We start from the raw sequence: 23144 nt of genomic DNA, 5'->3' as shown, positions 1-23144 counted from the left end.
ACAGTTCATTATTTCAATTCATTAAAGTTTTTAGTTCAACTGGAAAATCTCCACTACTACATGTGTATATATATATATTTTTTTTTTTTTCAAAATGAAATATATCTAAAAATCTTCTCAGTTATGGCAAGAAACATGGGTAGAAATTTGGTTGTGATTATTGAGTAATTGAGGTTAAACAAAAAAAAACCCAAAAAAATTAAGAATTAAAAAAAATAAACGTTGCTTCTATGAATTGCCATCTTTATTTGCATCTAAGATTCACCATATTTAAAAAAAAAATGTGTAGAATAATTTTTAAATCAATTGTAGTTTATTTTGTTTTAAAGTTATAAAAAATTTGAACTATTATGAGATAAATTTTGCTTTTAATGAAGCTTTTTAAGATTACCTCTAGAAGCGTTTTTGTCAGTGACGTTGGCATGAATTACATATTGAAGGATCTTTTATTCATGAGATGTTGAAAGAATAGGTGTGATTTTAATTGTGCTTGTTCATCTATAATAGTATTTCTATATGTTTTTGCTTCTCAAAATGGAAAATTTTACTAATTTTCTTTTTGTCGATGAGAGTTTAATAATTTATGCATTAAAATGATTTGCCTTTGCAACATATCAGTGTTTTAAGCTCACTGTTTATTGCAGATATGATTACAATTGATACTTTTAAGATTAATAAAATACCTGTTGTAATATAACTATCGACACTTATTGGTTATAAGAATGCCACCTGTGGTTTTTTCTATTACACTTTAACTCTATTACGCTTGGTGTGTTATTTATATGAAGCTTAATAAGAAATAACTGTGGATAATCCTATTTTATTCCACATTCATCTTTTTAAACTGTATAATTTCATTTTATTAATTAAATAAATAAAAAATAAACAGTAAATTTTTCTAAACATTAAATACTCTTAAATGGTTAGAAACATTTTAACCACCATTTAGTGTAATTTTAAATGGTGGTGAGCTACGCTGCAATACCTTTTATTATGTTGTTTTACAAGTACTCAATGTTTCTCTTATTTGCATGTAATTCTTGCTAGAAAGTCTAAGAATCAGTAATTATGGTGACTGAATCAGCCTCTTCTATTTAATTTATTATTTATGCATACCTAAGTCAAAATAAGTGAACGTTCCTTCTTCAATGTGTTCTAATATGTAGTGATAAACTTACAAGTCAACAAGGCAAAGTTCATATTCGTGGAGGACCACACCACTGTTGTTTTGTTTGGCATAGACATAGATGGAGATATAACACAGCAGTACAGACTGTGCCTAGTCCTACTGAACAAAGTGACATACTTGTCAATTCATTCTAAACAAGAAATGTTGTCTGTTTAAAATAGCTTATTGTATTTTTTAGAACCTGTAATTTGTTTCTGATTACCGTAATAACACAATTAAAAATATTAATTTGCATTACTGTACTCATAAATGATGCTTTTATTACAAAATATCAGAGCAAAAGATAAAATTCATTATTTATACAAAAATAGATGTTATTAGGCAGAAGAAAAATTGATGTTTTACTATTAACATTGAAATTAAAATGACATTAATTAACTCATTAATATAAATAAAGCCTAATAAATAATATAACATTATGTAACATTATCATGATGTATGTCTCCGTCCATACACACAGGCAATAATTTTTAAAACAGAATTCTAATCTCATGGCAGAAGTGACAATTACCGTTAGAACTTGACTGTACACAACAGTAGTTCATAAACTCTCTGAATATAAAATTCGTCTTGTCGACTCGTATATATCTTACATAAAGATTGAAGGAAATAGTTTTTTGTTTCTTAGGCAGTATATAAAAACTACTCCTATGATTGTACATGCCCAGTATGATATTTACAGAGCGAAAATAAACCTACATTGATCTCTGAAATTGTCTTTGAAATGCAATGGTTTTTTCTATCCTCAAGATATATAATCTCCGTGAATATAACTACTTATACAAAGAATTATAATTTTGAATGAAAATAGATGATATAGAAGTTATGATAAGAAAAAAACATTATTATTTATTTCACCCAAAAGTGTTAATTTAATAAAACATTAAATTAGATCTACTTTGTTCAAACCAATAAAATTAAAATTACGAATAAATAATTTAATAAACATTTTTGTATCGTAATGATAAATAAATCGCCAATAATTGTATCGGTGATTACATCACCAATAATTGAAAGAGTGCTTAGTAAACCAGTTACCATAGATCACCAAGTTAAATACTAAAATTACATCTGTTGCCCAGTATACTCATAAAGCGATTGATATGAGCAGTTGTCTGATACAGCAATGGTCCTGAGTAGTGATGAAATGAGTATTAGCTTTTCTTAAGTTCAAATTTTAACCTTATTTTGAATATGTGAATACCTGGAATGAGTTACCTTTTACAATTTTTAAGGTTATGCTGATGAATAGGAACATAGCATTAATATTTTATAAGTATCCGGTGTGACAAATAGCCTGTACATGGTGCATTCATAAGCAACAGAAAAGCAGATGAGAGTTGTCTTGCGATTTTTTAAAGAAAGTGCTGAGATTAATCTGTGGATTGGTGTATTAAGAATCTGGACAAAGATCGGAGAGTTAATGGACAGGAAAGACATCACCATATTTACTAAGATGCAAAGGATTCAATGGCTTGGTCTTCTGGAAAGAATGGACATAGAGAAAATGTCAAAGATTATTGTTTGTCAAAGGATCTTAAACATAAAAGAAAGGATAGAACACTGATTACATGCGTGTATGTAAAGATCTAGTGTTACAGAAGTTGAATAAGATGGAAGCGAGTGGATGAAGTAAGTAGCATAGGAAAAAGAACAAAGAAGAATGAAGAGTTAATAGAGGAAGACGAGGCTGCTCATGAACTAAAGTTCTATTAAAAATAAATGAATAAAAAGTATAAAATAATAATTTATTACAAAATTTTAACATTTCAATCAATTTTAAAAATAGTATTTTGATACTAATTTATTTAGATTTCATTGCTGTAATAAGCATTATATCTATCGTTATTGATGTTTGTTACATTTTCTTTTCTGTTCTTATTTTTTAAACAATTTTTAATAAAGTTTGATGGAAAAAATATGAATAATTCAACTATGTTGATTACACTAATACCAAAAAATGTAACTACTAAGATGAAGATACCAAGAACTGAAAAAAGAATACGAAAAAACAAAGAAAATATTAGTAGAAATTTTAATAAAAAATAAAATAAAAATATTTCTCGCTTATTATTATTACGTATAAGAAATTATTTAAAAAATATGAATATTTTCTAACACAAGAATGTTTATCATTTTTGGGCACCCGTAAGATGAATCTTGTTAAATCTGGGAATTAAAAAATTAAATACTCACATGTTAACTTATACATATGTTTATATTTATAAATGTGCAATCTTTGATTAAAAGAATAGTCCACTTAATATTAAAAATTTAATAATATCCGCCCTTTCAGGTTATGAGAAAGAAGTTTATTATGCTTCCATTGCTATTTTTAATAAATTACTGAATCGTTTGAAAAATATCACTAATTTTTTAAAAACACAATTAAAGGATTCTCTTTTACAAAAAAAAAATTATTACTTCATTGATAAATTTATCTGATAATTATTTTGTAGTGATTCTGTGTGTTTAATACATTTTCTGTAATTTTATTTCATGTTCCTGTATTTAAATCATTAATGTGGACATTAATCACATTTATTAGTGACATGATCTATATAACGTACATATTATTACATAATGATCAGAATTAATTATTTATTTAGTAAAATGTGGTAAAGATAACGTTTTAATTGCTAAACTTTGTCTCACAAAACCGTGCAGCAGATATAATATGAATTCAGCATGTATGAGTAATATCTCAGTAGTTAGGCAAGTCATTCTGTCACTCTGACGTGCAAATGCAGTTATTGTTTTATGCGTATAATAATGTGTACTATAAGCTATCACTTCTCTGGCACTGTCAGTATTGTTTAGGGGTGGTGGTTCAACCTACACAGCCACTCCCACTGTTACTGTACGTGCAATGTGACTGGTTGCATGTGCCTCCAGTTACTTGACTAAAAAACATAAAAAAAGCCATGACGGGAAACCCAAGTAACTATGTATCACAGGCGAAACTGTAACTGGGATGCTCTCTCTCTCTCTCTCTCTCTCTTTCTATATAGATATATATATATATATATATATATATATATTTAGCCTATAAATATATATATGTAGCCTCAAGACAGGAAATTTTAGATTACGACTTAAAACAAACTATTGAGAAGATTTTTATCATGGAAATCATGTTAATAACAAAATGTTTTGATACTTTTAAAAAGATCTTCAATTTTACATTCGTTTATAGATTTTTCTTCTTTTTTTTCTTATGGAAAGAAACTTGTGATAAATATTTGTGCAGAAAAAATTCTTTCAAGAGTACAATTTTATGTTAGTTTCATAAGATTCTATTAATCCTTAAACTACCCTTAACTTTAGTGTTAGTTTGTATTAAAACATACACATTTTATTACTGTGCTATTCTCTCATTGAACATTTTGTTTAATTTCAGTTAAATTTGTTAATTGTACGTTATCTAAATGCTGAAAATATAAAGAACTCTGTTCCATGACTCATTAATGAAGAGTTAATTTTTTTCTATGGTTTTAGCTACACTAGTATAATGTATATATAGTACTGAGATTGCAACCGATAAAATTAAAAAAAATTTTCCTGATTAAGAATAAAAGTTGTTACATCTAATATTATGCTCAATTCTTGCTTAATTTCTTGTTAATAAAAATAATTACTAGTCAGACTTTTTCAGCAATTTCTACTATATTATTAATTTATATTGTTATTTTTTTATTAATTAATAAATGTATACCTATTAATTGTACAATCGTAAGAAATGGTAGAACAACAGAATATTCCAAAGTATTTTTATGCCAAGATAACTGAAAATCATCATAGCGAATTATCACTTTGCTCATGCTGAAAAAAAAAAAAACACAATAACTGAAACTACATTACAATTTTAAATTATATGAATAATCTTCTAACATTTAAATACCCATTTCTTGTTATCAGTGTAACAGTCTTTTTAATAATAGCTGATACATTCTTAATCAGCAGCAACATTTACAAAACTATTTTGTTACAATCTATACAGAGAAAAAAATTAGTTTGCTATTAATATTTTTTATCTTCTATGGCGATTAGCCATCACTATGTCATCATTAAATCTAGAGTGGTATTAGGTAGATGATTGACATGTAACTGCTATGCCTTATTAACAATCTTATAGAGCTGAAGAAATTGTTCATAATTGTATACACTATTACACAGATGGTTATGATGCTATGAAAAATAAGTGTATGTTCTGCCACAGCAGAGTTAATTTACTACATCATATTGGTGTACTTTTAGTGATTTTTGAGATTTTTTTTTTATTGTTTCATCAGTTTGATTATAATGCTATCAAGTGTTATTTTTATTAGATTTAAAAAGGAGGAGGGTCTCAATTATACCTATAAATTTTTTCTATAAATTATTAAGTTTTACTCTCTACCATTTAAGTGGATTTCAAAAAATGTTTTAATTTCTTAGTAGATGTTTTGCGGCAAACGTAGTATACATTTTTTTTACATATACATACAGAAAAGAGAAAAATTTTTCAACTAAAAATTTATTTTTTTCAGATTTTGAAAATCTTTTTTGACTTCACCGCTTAGTATTAGATTTTTATTGCATAATGATATTATATGATGTCATTCTGATATTAAAAATAATTTTTCATAAAAATTTAAAAAGCTTATTTAAAAATCTAAATAATTATTAAAATAATACGTATTCCCTCATTTCAGAGAGTTGTACTTGTCACTTAATTGAATTGAATTTAGTCTCTTAATTGAATTTTCTTGTATTCCTTTCTGTATTATAATTAAGATTCACTTTTCATATTATTTACTTACTTCTTAATATATTTTTCATATGTTCAAACCTTAAATAAAGATGAGACTATTAAGTGCAATATAAAATAAACAAAAAAAGAACATACAAAAATTAAGAAAAATAATCTTTTTTAAATTAATTTTTCTTTGTTTCAACGATTAGAAGTGGGCATCAAATTAAAAACAACTACCAACTACCTATTAACATAGAACTTGGTAGTGACTTTATGTATTTTGCTGTTTTACTTTTTTATAATTTCTATTTGTTATCTTGAGAAATATTGATGGTGTATGAATACCTCTATTTCTTGTTGTTTTCTAACAAAAACTTTTATTAAATCAGTGATGCTATAGTAGATACCATACTAAGATGCCATACTAAGTATCAGGTTTAAAAACTAAAATTATATAGTATTAAAATAATGTTATAAGATTATGTTCCATGACATAGTCCTGTATCATAACGATTATCAGTAATAATGTATTTTTAATATATATATATATATATATATTAAAGTGCTAAAAGAATACAGTGAAACTACTTATTTTTTGGTCATTTACGGGAATCATTTTATTAAGTGCGGCTTTGGATATTCACAGGTTGTATAAGGAAGTGCCATATGAAACATAAAGAAATGATGTTTAACTTCAGTGATCATGGGAATTTTTTTATTAACTACAGAAATCAGCTGTTGCCTTTTGCCTTACTTAATTTATCAGGGTATTATTTCCTAAGAGATTTCAGATCTTTTAAAATAATCAAGTTGTAAGAGACAGTTTACCGTAACTTTTTTGGTTTACTCCACTATCTAGTGGAATAAAAAAATTATTGTTTTTAATATAGTTTAAATGGATTCTATTTTTAATGACATACATTACATTTAAGAATGAGAAATTTGTCATCTAATGATATAGTCAGTTAGTTGATCTTGTGTCTATTATGATAAGTTAAAAATATTCCTGACAGTAAGAAGTAATAAGGATTGGTCCTGAGTCAAAGGATATGTGTCCAGATCAAAATTATTTAATTTAGCCGATTATTTACCAGAAATTCCTGAAAAGAAAATACAGACTGATAGTGATGATGAGCAAGTCTACTATTACTCACATCAATTAGTCAAGCATTAGTCACAATCAATAATACCTTTAATAACATATTGGTATGGTACTTGTTTTAGTCACCCTGACATGAACCACAAGTTTGCAGGTTTAATATTATAAGTTAAAACACCTGCATTTTGCTTATCATAAGGACTGGTTGTGTAATGAATATTATACAATGAAATTATATTTAAAAAAAAAAGTAACTCTTGAGTTATATTGGTTTGATATTTCAGATGCTTTGTATATGTCATAGCCATAAGAAAAAAAGACTGGACAGATAGTACAAAGCAATAACTTATTGTACCCTTTTCTGCTGTGAAACAATACTGTATGTCTATATATATATATATATTGCTTTTACACAACAGAAAAAATCAACATATCAATTTATAAATAAAGCTATGTTTCTATGTTTATTGCATACACATTTACTGAATGAATTTTAAAGAAAAAATTGACACTGGCTACTAATAACTTTACCTTAAAGACATCAATCACTTACTTGCTCACTGAAAATTACATCTTGTTTGTTGGTATTATATCGACACTTTATGTTCCTTGTAAATATTCAGTCTAAATTTAAAAGGGTTATTGTTAATATTTAATGATGAATTCATAATCTTTAAAATTGATACAGAAAAATCGTAAAATAACTGAAAAACTGGTAAAAAATTAAATAAATGCTCTAATTTGATTCAGTTTTACATAAAACACAAAGGTGTCATGGAAAAAGTTTTAATTTAAGAAATTAATTCTGTGAAACTTTTTTAACATATTAATCCTGGTGCAAAGGTATACCAACAACCAATTTAATCACATCTTTATTTATGGCTTACAAGAATGTAATTTACAATAATAAAGGTGTCAAGAATATATCCCATCATGAAAAAAAGCCTTAATGAAATAGTGTTTGCTAACCAATACTTCAAATAATAAATTTGATTTATTAATTATTTATTAATTTGAATTATCAACAAACCTCTTATAAGTATGAATTTTATGGTATTTTGACCACGAGTAATATTTACTTGATGACGATATATCGTATAATATTTGATCACAAGTTGGTAGACAACTACAGTTATTAAATACTTCATTATTGAAGAAAAATGTTTCTGTAAAAAGAAAAGAAAATAAGTATAAATACACTGAACAGCATAACGAAACACCATAATGCTTTAAAAGTTTTAAATATAAAAGATTCATTTTTGAAACAATGGAAACTTTAGTAATAAATCTATAGAAATTGAACTGCACTGACAACAATAAATAATGTATATGTACATTATATATTGTCATAACAGACTGTATGTGTATTCACTCACCAATACAAGGAACATATTCATTCATTACAGACAAAAACAGAATCAAATTTCTCAAATCATCTTATGAAAGTACACTTATACGAAGATATTAACCACAACACACAAATTTTACAAATAATACACAAAACAAAGAACTCAATATACTAAATTTGAGAAAAACATTATATCTTATCTCTTGTTTTATTAAATATATTATGTTTATAAATCTCATATTGTGAGATTCTTTTGAGTTCATGTGTGATATGGGCTGTGAATAATATTACATGCACTGTTTATAGTTCATGTTATTATAATGTGTCCAGTTTTTGTAAGATAATTTTTGAACATTGATTCTGTTGAGTATATGGGCTTTATGTGTTCTTTGTACTTGATCATGATTATGCATCTATTTTTCTTTACTTTATATCACTACAGTTTAATTTTCATACTTATGAGCTCTTAATAGATGATTATTAATACATGTTTATTTAGTTAGTTTGCTATATGAAGTTGCAAATTTTGAAAGTGACAAATAATTTTTACTGAAAATATTAGTGAATTTTTATTAGTATAGATTAATGTGTTAGCTTAATGTAATCTTTTTTGTTAGGTGTGTTAATGTTTTTATTATAGTCTTTTGCAATATATTATTTAAAAGTGTGGATGTATAGCAAAAACTATTACTTTGTTACGTTCTTTATTATAGTTTTCTGTAGTAGATGATGGAACATGTGCAGAAAAGCTGCGCATGTCTATGTTGTATGCTGGGGAATTGTATTGCAATTATAGTAGGTTTTGTATACACAGTAGTTTGAAAGTTGTTATTGCTTTGGATATGATAATCCTAGGAAAACAGCAGCATGCTGTGTTCATATTCTGCAAAAAGCTACAAGGTGTGTAATTTGTTGATGACATAAGAAAAGTGTGGTGGGATATTGTATTTAGACCATATACTGAAAGATTTAATTGATCTTCATACAAGTCATGTAAATAGTTTAAAAGTATAAAAAATTATTAACAACTAAGAGAAAATCCATCTTCAGTGGAGTTATAGGTAGGTAACTATTAATTGTTAATTGTGAAAAGGTGTTTCCTAATCCTTTCTAAGGCAGGTGCCACATATAATTTTACTAAAGAATGAATTGAAATTGTATTTTGTAAGTTATTAGAAATTCTTATTATTTTAAAAGATTTGTAATCTCTTTGAAAAAGACAAGTGATGTTAGCAATGCACATCTACAGCACCATTGATGAAAGTACTAGACAATATTTCGAAAAGATCTTTTTAAATACATTTCCAAATAATTAGAATGTTTTCTTATTTACTATTATTGTTTTAAAACTTCATAAAAACATTTTTGTCATGCAGATCAATAAATTAAAAATTAATTCTGATCCCGTTTTATATTTTACATGAACTAATGAATTAAATGCAACAGATTTGGATAGAAGGCAAACAGTGCAATATTTCATCAGTCTGTTATTTCTACATCACAGATTTATGCAGAATGATAGTGGTTTTCAAAGTTATAGAATCAGTTTACTTAAACCTCAAATAGTAGTTATAACTTGAGAACAATTATTCTGCATACAATTTAAATTATTTACAACTTTACTGACTGTAACTAAAGATAACAATGCTGCTAATTGTTAAATGATAAACCAATTAAAGTTTTAACAATCAGTTTTTCCAGTGTAGCAAATTTTAAAATGAAATAATCATAAATAGTTTTTATAAGCAACACATTATTTATAACAGATTCACCCTTACCATAAGCGGAATCAAGACACCATTTCTTTCCTGAATCACAGACTTCTGTGTCATTTTTCCCTGCAAATAAAAAATAAATCAGATATAAGAAAACATTTAACTGTACTGCTGTTGACTTACTGCTTAAAGAAGTAATTATTTGCTGAAATGCATTCTTTTATTCTCCTATGTTATACACTAATCTTTTAATATCAATGTGTTACAACCAACTTAACTTATATTTCTACATCTATGATTTGGAATGATTGTGTTCATATTAGCCAGTGGTGGAAATTATGTAAATATATTAATCTTTTTTATTAAAAATCAAACATAATTTATTTCATGAAACTTATTTTATAACACTTTTAACCATTTTATTCACAAAAATGGATCACATCTTTTCACACTCGAACACTATAAAATATAAAAAAAAACAAAAAACAATGGCATATTAAATGAATATACATAATTCACATTTGATGTACTAATCAGCTACATTTTAAATATGTCTTCCAAATGCATGAAAATCATACAATAATATGAGTTGATACATTTTAACTCAACATCATTTTTTCTGATTGATCTTAAAATCTCTTTAAGTTTAATTTGTTAATTCTTTTAATTTTCAGTATTATTCTCCAAAGCACAATGACAAAGTACTTAGAATTCACCATTCTAACTGTTTTCTGTCATTAAGTGCTAAAATTCTCACTAATATTTATAAAATTTCTTTCATATTATCATAAAACTATGTTTAGCGTAAAGATATTTTTAATTTCTATTTTCTCTGAACTCAGACTCTGTAACAGATAGGGTATGGTATAATGATGAAGAAAATTAGAAAAAATTTTATTCATGAATGTGCATGAAAGTATGTTTGTTTTACATACAGATCACTAAATGAGGTTACAAAATTTTTTCATTCAAAAAAATTTGCTAAGTAATAAAAATCTATATTTATAAGTTTTTTAATATTTTTAAAGTTTGGAAATAATCCAGCACATATCACATTTACTTAGGCAAAAATGTAGGTAAGTATGAATAATATATTTATAAATATTCTTAACTTACTTGGCATGTAAAATCCAACACAATTACATAAGTGTAGTGTGAATTTTGTAAAACATTCCAAAACACAATTTTCTTTAGTATACCATTTAAAATAATCAAGCTTATGATTGTTCCATAATTGACAAGGATATTTATCAGGATATTGTAGACTCATATCACGTGCTATAGTCGTAAGTGTTGGTGTAACAATAATATTTGTTGCTGTATCTGATGGTACTGATATCACTTTAGATGTGCTAATATGTGGAACTGTTGCCGGGTCATGAATCATTACCTGAATATATAAAAAACAATTGCAGTAAAGAATAATATGTATTTATAACTATAATGTTCACAAGTGAATGGCTTGGACTCTAATTTTCTAAATTATAAAACCATAAATGCATTTTATTCATTCCAAAATGCATTTCATTTAAAAAACACTGTAGAATGTGGCATGAGTTAATTTAGATCTAATCAATTCCTTAACAGTTTTTTTCAAAATTGAAGCTACCCAATAAAGTTGCTTTGAATTTTGATTTCAATTTTTAAAGAAACATAATTATAATTTTTTTATGCATCAAAGTTTAAGATTTTTCAGTAGTGCATAAATTGTGCATCAAGGAATCAAGACAACCAAATTCACCTGAAAGAGTAGTTCAAGGCCCCTCCAATTTTGTATCCCTAGATGACCTTCAACTCCTTGGGAGTTCAGGATGTCTTTACCTAATGATTTTGTATTGAGCAGCACAAATATTTGCTGCAACAAATTGTTTTTCTACCATGCCATGATTTAGGTTTCACTAAGAAAATCTTCACCTTTCTATAGGATTGCGAGGCATGCTGACATACCTGGTTAAATCATTAACTATAAAGCCAGATATGTACTGGAAGGATATGATTATAACATCTTAACTCGCCAATCACAAAAAAAAAAAAACATATATAATATAACCACTATATATTACATTAATATAACCATTCAAAAACTAAAAATAGTTTGTGTAACATTAAAAAAAATTCAACATACAAAATTATTAATAATAAAATATGTAAATAATAAATAAATAAATTTATTTCTACTGAACACTATATGACGCTATAGTGTGATATGTTGTGTGGTGACACTATAATGTATAAAGTAGTTGAAAATATCTTCTTTATTTAAAACAAAATTAGGAAAACTTAAAATAATTTTACACTAGTTGTGATACAGAGTATATCATGCTTGAATGATAGGAGAAGCAGTTATTTATTAAATGAAAGGAAAATTGATACAAGAAAAGAGGAAAAAAGACAAAAACTTGAGTGAGAGAAATTAGCTCTTAAAATATTCAAGTATCAATGAGAAATATAGATTTTAATTTTTTTTGTCAATACAACATTGTATGATAAATCTCAGCACTGCAAATTCTATATTATGTAATTACCATTTTATCTATTTTATAATTGTTATCTTATTAGTTGTTAAAAATAACATGTAATGAAGATTTATTATTATTTTATAATAATGTATAATATATATATATATATATATATATATATATATATATATATATTAATGATAATATTTATTTTTGTATCATATTAATTTTTTATTTGTTTCTATTTTTAAATTCATTTTATTGTTTTTTCCTTGTTTGGTTATTAATAAAATTATTTCCTTATTATGTATTATGTCAGTGTGTATTTTTAATTTATACTTTTTTCTGTGATTGCATAATGTAAGTCCAACTCATGTCTGCACACACATATTCCTTACCCTTGCAAGCATGATTTCATAAATATTGAAATTAGCTTATCGGTTAAATATATTATTTTGTTTGATAAAGGAATACATTTTTAGTTTTAACTGTTACATATTGTAAAACTAGTCAAGTTATTGCATCTTTTAGTGGATAATAGTAGATCATTTATTCAGTCATTTATTCAATAATTGAACTGGATTCAATAATATTTAATTATTGAAGTATTAAAAGAATAATTATTGTCCTTTTAATAATAAGTGATTTCACGGGAAATATTACTGCAATAAAATGAAAAACCAAAAGAAATAAACACAGGGAAATATAACTGTAGAGAGAGGATGATGTAAAACCATAGTTGTTTAATCTGTTTTAGTAATATGGGTATTGTCTGTGTTAATGACACAGACAATAATGGATCTTTAACTGAAATTTCAAATAATTTTTTTTTTATATAAACTTATATAACATATAAAAATTATAAAAAATAAAATTTTATAGAGAGTAGATAGAATATAGTTCTTTAATGAAATCATCAGAATTCAAAATTAATTTAAAACCAACATTTCATTTTAGATTTATTACAATCATATTTTGTAAATTTTATTACAAATCAATATTTTTTTTTGTTTCAGTTTATGATTTTGTGGTATCTTTTGCTTATCATTAAAATTGGATGATTGTCTTGCCTTGCAATCTTTCTAAGGCTCTTATGATATGGACGGTGTAGAAGGTAAACAAAAAACAAATAAATATTAATCAAAATTACTATTACTACTAACTAAATAATGTAATCTTAATGAAAACACACACACACACACACACACACACACACACACACACACACACACACACACACACACACACACACACAGAGAGAGAGAGAGAGAGAGAGAGAGAGAGAGAGAGAGAGAGAGAGAGAGAGAGAGAGAGAGAGAGAGAGAGAGAGAGAGAGAGAGAGAGAGAGAGAGAGAGTGAGTACTTAGACACACAAAGAAAATTGTAAATTAGATTACAATACTTTAAAACCATTTGATCCTCTACATGAATCATCAGCTGACATCTCTTCCAAATCTTCTTTTGCCATCAGTTCCAAAATTAATTCATGCTTATGTGATGCGGCATATTTTGGATATAATACTGTGTAATTGTAACTAAATAAATATCCACTATCTGGAGACCATCCTTCAACATAATTAGATACTTTCTTATCAGATCCACTCTCCGTTTCATCAATCCCAGTATTTGACCTATTTGTAAAACATAAACCAAAATCGGTTTAAATGAAGTAGTAAATATTATATACATTTTTTTTAAATAATAAACATATTTATATTTAAATACAGAGAATGTTTTCTTTTAATGAGATTTTGATTTCTTTATTTTATTCCAGTCTTTGATGGATTAATGGATTAGTCTCACAAAATATACAAATAAGTAATTGTAGTATGATTAAATTATCCAAAAGTGAAAAGTATTGTTTGAATTTATTAAAAAAAAACAGCTGTAATCAATTGTTTTTTTGTGGAGAAAAAATCATATGCTGATGGTCAATATTTTTTCTCCTGGAGTCATCTTTGACTGGTTTGATGTTATTCTCCAATCTTTTTGGTTCTTGCGCTAACCTTTAACCTCATCATGTTTAGTAGATCCAAAATCCTCGATTACCTGTTTTATTAATCTGCTTTTTATAATTTTTAACATATACAGATACTTCTTTTACCAAATTATCATGCTTTCATATATGACCCACCCACCTAATCTGTATCTTTACAATATTCTTCCATAAATTTCTTTTTACTCCACTTCAGTTTAAGATTTCTTTATTTAGAATTGCACCATATCACCTAATTTTCAACATCCATTACATTTCAATGGCTTCTATTCTTTTTCGTTCTTTTGTCCTGTTGTCCATGTCTCATTACTATAAACAGTTATGCTCTTGATATTTTCAAAAATTTCTTATTGATTCTTAAATCTACATGTAATATATGCTTATGTCTTTTTTACATGAAACTCCTTGATTGTATCAGTCTGTGTCTCATTATAATAATTTCATCTATTTTTTGTAATTTTACTATTTAAGGAACAAAATTCTCTTACTTCTGATATACTGACCCCCTACCTTAATATTTAGTTCCTTATTTCTGTTACATTTCATTTACTTGGTTTATTTTTAAACTGAATCTCTTCCCTAGCAATTAATTTGTGACACTAATATTTCTTCTGGCTCATCTTTGGATTCCGCCAAAATATCAATAGCATCAGCAAACATAACATCTTAATTTTTTCTCCTTGGCTAGCTACTCATCTTTTGTTCAATTCCCTTTATTACTTCTTTGTAGAGTTAAAAACAATGAGGACAGACTACATTCTTGTTTTGTTTTTCAATTACAGAGTGTCTTTCTTTATCTTTTTTTTCCTATATTATTCTTAATAATTGGAACCTGATTCTTGTAAAGATTATAAATAATCCTCTCACCCTCTGTTTAAATTTGTATTCTCTGAATTTCTTTTTTAAATCTGAAGGTAGATAATGTTTTCTCAACATTTTATTAATAATGGGTAATTGAACTAGGTAAAGATGTCAAGTTTGAGGATTTTTAATGGCTAAAAATTTAGAAAATTTCATTGTTAAGAAAAAAAATTGTTTATGATGAGCCTAATAAGTCTGGTTTTTTTTTGTTTTTAAATTCTGTTAATGAACGATACGACAGAAGGGAAAATTCTGTTTCCCTTCTGTCACTGATTGATGATGAATAAGACGTTCAAAAAATTGACATTTCTAAAATTGAAGTTCAAAAATTGACATCAACAATTATAAAATTCTCTGTTAGTTTAATATGAAATAAATGTACTACTTATTACTTTATGTGTGGGTTTTCTTGCACTGACTTAGTTAGAATACATTTTTATTTAAAACTTTCATGACAATAATAACAATAACATGATGACAGGCAAATATTCAATATAAAATGATGAGCATGATGTTGATGTAGCAACAACTGCTCTGTGTCAAAATAACTTTAGATATCCTGTCAATGTAAGATAAAGAGTTAAGTGGTGAGTCATTAAAAATTTCATTATTTAAAAGGAATTATTGTTTATCTTATTTTTTCATAAAATTATATAGTAAATCGAATCATGAAGGTATAAGCAAATATGAATGAAAAAGCTAAGTATAGAGGCAAGTAGAAGGATTAGAGTAATAGATTTATCTCAGCCAGGCATGGTATTTCTCATATGCTACAAAAAAGATTCCATTTCCATTTATTCTCACGCTTCAAAGCTTCTGTAGTGAATTATTCTATCAAGGAAAAAATATATATATGTCACTTTTTGTAAAACAATTTGAAAATAAATAAGAAAATAATAGGTGTGAGGTTTTTCTCAAATAAACAATAATTTCAGTAATATATATTATGTGTACAGTAATTTCTAAGAACATTGTACATTCTAAATAATTAAAAATAAATATACTATTCTGTAACATGTGTATTTTAATGTTGCTTTAAACTTTTGTACTCTGCTAAAAAGAGGGATAATTTTAATACATTTTGTTTTAAACTCATGGAATTATGAAAGCGACTTGTTTTAAAACAGTTTCCTTTATAAATAGATATTACCGGTGAATAATTTAATAAAAGATTTATTTATGATTTAATAGAAATAATCATGAAAATATTACAAAAAGTTCAAATAAATTTGAAGATTACTTAATATAAACAAATAAAAGATTAATATGATGAAAATAATTTAAATCAAATTTTTTGAAATACATTTAAAAGGGTAGTTAAAAGTTAGAGAAACAAACACTCATGTATTATGAATAGAAACCTAAGTAAATGTAATTTGAGACAATGTTACATAAAGATTCGTAAAAAAAAAACGTTTTATTTAGAAATGTAGTTATTTATAAAGTATGTGTACCACTTAGTTTGGAGTGTCCCATAATTGGATATATTTTCTTCCTTTTTTTCATATTTCATTAAATGTAATGACAAAAAAGTAGTAGTGATACTTTTGAAAAGGTGAATGAAATATTTATCAGGTTTTTTGTTGCTTTTAACATCCTACTTGAACAGAAAAAAAAAATTATATATTTTTCTTAAAATCAAAAGGAAACATAATTGTTTTTAATGTAGAAAAAAACAAATTATACTTAACCATTCAGAATTGTAAAGTAGACTGCTATTTATCCCATTAAAAGTAAAACACAAGCCATCGTCAGTAATAACTGAAGTAAAATAATCAAAACAGTGTAAATCACCATATTTACAGGTCTTTACAAAATTTTTCACGGATGGTGGGCTAAACTGTAACAAAATTATTTTCACAGTATAAATTAACAGATCTAACTTATGACAAATATCTGAAATAATAATTAATTTAACAATGTTAATATTTTTTAACAGTCAGTTGCATGTATTTTATATATATATATATATATATAGAGAGAGAGAGAGAGAGAGAGATCAATTTAAAAGTGGACTTTTGTAAATTTGAATGGTTGATTACAAATATATTTTGAGCATGAACTCTATTTTAAATAATTAATATGAACTTTAATCACATCTATATTTTATTTTATAATTGTCTACTTTATGATCCTGCTCTGCTCAAGGATTTACCATGGTTTCCCTTGATCAAGCCAGGCAATGCTAGGCCATTTACTTTTATTTTTATCCATAGAATAGCATATCTACATAACCCACTGGGTTGGTCTGGTGGTGAACTCAACATTGCAAATCAGCTGATTTCGAAGTCAAGAGTTCTAAGGTTCAAATTCTAGTAAAGTTTTATATGAATTTGAATACTAGATCGTGGACACTGGTGTTCTTTGGTGGTTGGATTTTAATTAACCACATGTTTCAGGAGTGGTCGACCTGAGACTGATCAAGACTACTTCATTTATAATCATATATATCATTCACATTTGTCCTCTGAAGTAATACCTTATGGTGGTTCTGGAGGCTAAACAGAAAAAAAAACATATTTACCTATTCTTGATGTGATCTATGTATTTATATGCACAGATCAGAATAAATTATTTATTTATGTATTGCAGGTGTTTAAAATTATATGCATCCTTTTCATAGTATTCATCAACATGTTTTACCATTTCAAACAACTACTCTTAGAGTTCCCTGATTTATTTCTTTGATATTATTAGTAATGTCCATTTTAAACTTCCCTAAGATGTGTGGTTTGTTCTGGTAGACGGTAGCTGTATAGTAATTCCACAGAAATGTTGAACTCATATGTTATTGGTTATAGTATAAATCCTATAGAAGTGATTCTTTTTCTAAAAAAATAGTATATATCAGAATTTATTTTATGGGAAGCTTCCAGATATTTTACATCTTTTCTGAACCTCCAATCATGCTTATTTTACATCACAGTGAGTGCAACTGTATGATTTATAACAAGTTTTTTGTTCATAGAAGAGATTTAACAAAACAGTATTGGTTTTCAAAATCTTAGGTAAAGAATCCTAATTACTGACATTCTTAAAATGTAGGATTATTCTTTGAGAATAAAACAATAGATATAAAATATCAGTGCTGTCTAAAATTTTTTTTAATTTAATAAAAATGATGCAACATTGGTTAACTTTATTAACAAATTTAGAATAAGGAAACTCTCAAGAATAATTTTTCAAAGAATAAAATTCTATCAGTATGTATACAAAACAAAAAACAAATAAAGATTTTTAACTTTTAAAGATTGCTTTACTTTTATTAAAAACAAACCTGCTAAAATTAACTTTCACGAGTTCTCTCAAATTATATAATAAAGATAATATCAGTCGCTCACAAAAACTATTGAAAATATATTTTGCAAAAATTTAACAACTATTAAATAAGTAATTTTATTAGTTTTATAAAAAGATAATAAATATTTTGTCATACATTGCTACAACTTAGTGGTTCTTGTCTAGATATCACAATAGTTATTGACTGGTAGTAGGAGAAGGCTTGGGTTAATATGATTTGCAATTTTTAAATATCTGAATGTACCAAAATGTAACTAAATCATCATAAATTTATTACATCATGGAATCAACAAAATTCTTATCTGTATTCAAACCACCATTGTAGTATGATTATTTTAAAAATTATAATTTTATGTGGTTTTATTATACTTCAAAAGTATAATGAAAATTACCTTTAATAAAGCTTTATTTATAATAGAATTATCACGTTCAACATTGTACGGAGGATTTCCATAAATTTCTAAATCACATAAGGCTTTCATTAATTCCCATTCTTTGTACCTGAAAAACATAGTGACAGAATTATTTGATCAAATAGTTTGCAAATGCACATATTATATCATTTTCACTGATAATTTAAATAAGGATATTTAGATAAAAGGTGTTAGAAAACACCTGACTAACAGACTATAATCAAAGTTACAAATATATGAATAATAATTAAATTAATCTCTAATCACATGGTCTACCTCACTAAGAGGTAAGTAATTTAATGGGTATAGTAGAATAAATGTTTTTCATTTTTAAGTCGATTTTACATCAATTTGTAAAAAGGTTTTGTTTTGTAGTCACTATGTTGTATTTAGCGCCTGTATTTCTTGTTAGTATCTGTGGTGGCATTAAGTTCTGTATACTATACAAGACAGGTTGGACACATTCACTCAGAGATACATGGAACACATGCAGGCATAAAATACAACAGTGTAAACTTTTGAATAACTTCTTGTAAGAGTAAGATATACATACAAAGACGTTAAGATCAGTATCTCATTAAGTTGAACAATGTGAAATTTAGGAATGTAGTAAATATTACGTGTATTAAGTGAACAAATACATCATTATATATTGAATCTATTATTTAATAATACTTTCAGGTTAACTGATATTTTTGAGATTAGCATAATAATTCTATCACAAAACTTGATTGTTGAAGGTACCAACAATTAGCTCAAAAGAATTTCAAAACTCTAGTTAATTAGTTTTAAAGCGTCATTTATAATTTTCTGGTGTTATATTTTATCGTGTTCAATGAAATATTAATACTTGCACTTATTTAAAAATTAAGAGACACTTAAAAAATACAATTAACCAAATATTTTTCTTTAGAATAGGTTATTTAAACCTATTATAGAATATGAAAATTATCATGAGCTTTGGCTTTCTGAGCACAGAGTAACTCGGAGAAAGTTAAAAAATTATTTACTAACAGGGATTTTTTATCAATAGAATTGAAATGAATAGAAAAGAAAATAAAAAAAATAAAATACAAAAAAAATTACAAAAATATATTTGATTACATATAAAAAATTATTTTTTAAAAAAGCTTTTATTTAACTAATATTAATATTAACATTAATAAAAAAAGGAAACAAATTAGAAAAATCCTCTAAAAAGTAAAAAATAAGAATTAAATCAATTAATAAAAATTAATATATTAAATTAAATTGAGAATTTTAAGCAAAAAAATACAATATATTAACAAATATAAAAATGCACTGAAAAAAGTAAAAAATAAATTATATAAATATCTAATAAATAACCAATAAATAATGTAATAATTATTAAATTTTAAAATTAAAAGTAATGAAAATATTTAGTTAAATAATTAAAAATTTTAAAGTTTAATAATTATTAGATTTATTTATTAAATATTTATATAATTTATTTTTTACTTTTCAGTGCATTCATTTTTATATTTGTTAATATATTATATTTTTTTGTTTAAAATTCTCAATTTGATTTAATTCTTAATTTTTACTTTTTAGAGGGTTTTCTAATTTGTTTTCTTTTTTTTATTAATGTTAATATTAATATTAGTTAAGTAAAAGCTTTTTTAAAAAATAATTTTTTATATGTAATCAAATATATTTTTGTAATTTTTTTTGTTTTTTTGTATTTTTTACTTTTTAGTCTTAATGAACAATAAACTCTCTACATCCAAAAAAAAATATTCTTAATAATATTTATATCTGAATATTATTGTTTGTTCAAGTTTGTTTGTTTATTAAGACTAAAAAGTAAAAATATTTATTTTTACACACCGAAGTTACATACGTGTACCAAATTTCAATCATTTTCATACGATAGTTCATGAGAAATGAAAATTTCAACTAAATGCATGAATTTAGCGTAGGCGTAGCACGTGGGGGCGTGGAGGTGGGTCATATCAAATTTCGACACCGTAGTGCTGCATTGTCATCGAAGTTACATACATGTACCAAATTTCATTGATTTTCATACGATAGATCAAAAGGTATAGCAGTTGCAAGATTTGATTATAACTAAAGCAAGTTAAATAAAAGTTTATAATAAAAATGAATAACTTACCATGATAAATTATCTGAATCTACATCACTTGATTGCTTATTAATTTTATTTTCACTACATATAGTGACAGCTGGAAATGGAATTTGATTTACTAGCATATAATTAATTTCATGATGAGGATGTTTAAAACCATTTATTAGATTGGCCAAGATGCTCCATACCAATAATACACAACAAATAAGTATAATAATCATAATGAATATCCATTTTATTCTGTAAAAATTAAACAAAAAGAAATTCTTCCAGTAAAATAAAAAAAGAATACAACGAACCTTGAGAAAGACACCTAATAATATCCATACACAACTGACTTATTCGGTTTATGGCAAAGGTTCAGTCAAAATAGCAAGGGATGATAGTTTTATTTGTACAAAACAATCAATGTTTGAACTATGATAATAAGATTAATATATTAATTTATATTTATTTGAAACAGGTTAATTTGTTACGCTAAGTTATATTTACTAAAACTAATAAAAAAAATTAGATTGAAATATTATTATATTATTTAACGCCATAATTTGTTGCTGAATTTAATTACACTGCTTAAATGTCTTAACCAATTTGAAATGTAGTATTAAATTTAGATTAATTCGTCTGGTGTTAAATAACTACACTTGGCATCTTCATCTATACACCGTAATATCTGAGTTGAATAAATAGAATGTTCAGTGCTTATGATGAAAACGTTTTGTCATTTATCAGTCGACCAATTTTTTTGGGTTCTCCATTCATTTCTATTATATGCAAGTTTCCTAGCCTCAAGATACATCTTACACTCTACATCTTCAATTATCTACTTTATGTATTCTTTGTCTTTATCTTCCTTTAAACTTTTTTCTCCTACATTTTGATTTTAATTCATTAACCTTGATATAGATTCATCAACCTTGATATAGATTCATCAACCTTGCCTTTTCCTTAAGCTCTACCACAAATTTCTGTCTGTAATTTATATGAAATATCTTTTCATTTGCATTCTGTTGACCTACCCGATTTTCAATATTCTTCTGCAACATCACTTAAATACTGTTGTTAAGTCCTTAACAACAGCACTGTTGTTTAGTGTTGTTAAGTCCTTAATTTTTATCTGTTTAATTTCCATATGTTCATGTTTTAATATTGTAATGTACCACTTTTAACTACTCATTATTCTCTGTTTGATTGCATTTCATCATCTTTCTTCCATGTTTATTTTGAAAATAAATTTGTCTTTCGTCAATGAATCCATACTATTATTTTTACTTTTCTAATTTACTCCTATTCGGTTAAAATATCAGTATCATCAAGAAATCTCAATATTTTTATTTTTAGTTTCTGAATTGTAACTTGCTATTTTGAAATTTTTCTTTTATTTCTTTTATCAGATCTTGTCCTGACTGACTGATAGATTCATCAGTGCCCAGCAAAAACTACTAAAGATAAATTGATGAAAATTTGTATACTTCTTATGGTGTAAGTGCACACTTAACAATGCGTGTAACTTAATAATGGAGTTAAATTAACAATGTGTCACTTAACAGTGGAGTAACAATGAAATTTAATATTTTTTCAATTTCTCTGTAACAAATGAAGATATCAGTGTGATTTTTGGTGTGTGTAATCTTCATATCTAAATAAAAATTTTTAGATTTTTTGAAATTCAACCTTGAAAGGGATGAAGAAAAGTAAAAAAAATTCAGTTTTCCCCATTTATGACTATACTAAACAAGATATTCAATCGATTTGGGCTTATAAATAATCTTCATATTTATGTGTAAAAACCTTTTTCAAGTTTTTTTGAATTTCATTATTTTAAGAGGTAAAACATGTAAATTTTTGTTTTACATTTTTTTCATTTTATGCTAGTGCTATTGAATCAATCTCTGTTAAATTTGGTAACATTGTGATGGTAA

General features: G+C 25.7%; 1 protein-coding gene across 1 annotated transcript in view; it reads right to left on the bottom strand.

Annotated features, from left to right (window-relative positions):
- Positions 1 to 2997: 2997 nt before the first annotated feature.
- LOC142327945 (pickpocket protein 28-like) overlaps positions 2998 to 23144 on the bottom strand; it is a 31353-nt gene continuing 11206 nt past the window's right edge. Inside the window, exons 2-10 of the mRNA XM_075371353.1 lie at positions 21250 to 21462; positions 19095 to 19203; positions 17094 to 17242; positions 13948 to 14176; positions 11203 to 11476; positions 10150 to 10209; positions 8054 to 8189; positions 4905 to 5011; positions 2998 to 3179 (exon numbers count right to left, since the gene is read on the bottom strand). Of these exons, the coding sequence (XP_075227468.1) occupies positions 2998 to 3179; positions 4905 to 5011; positions 8054 to 8189; positions 10150 to 10209; positions 11203 to 11476; positions 13948 to 14176; positions 17094 to 17242; positions 19095 to 19203; positions 21250 to 21462 (1459 nt within the window). The remainder of the gene's footprint in view (positions 3180 to 4904; positions 5012 to 8053; positions 8190 to 10149; positions 10210 to 11202; positions 11477 to 13947; positions 14177 to 17093; positions 17243 to 19094; positions 19204 to 21249; positions 21463 to 23144) is intronic.

This window comes from Lycorma delicatula, chromosome 7, assembly GCF_047948215.1.
Source record: "Lycorma delicatula isolate Av1 chromosome 7, ASM4794821v1, whole genome shotgun sequence".
Taxonomy (NCBI): Eukaryota; Metazoa; Arthropoda; class Insecta; order Hemiptera; family Fulgoridae; genus Lycorma; species Lycorma delicatula.
This window is presented reverse-complemented; position numbering and strand designations above follow the sequence as displayed.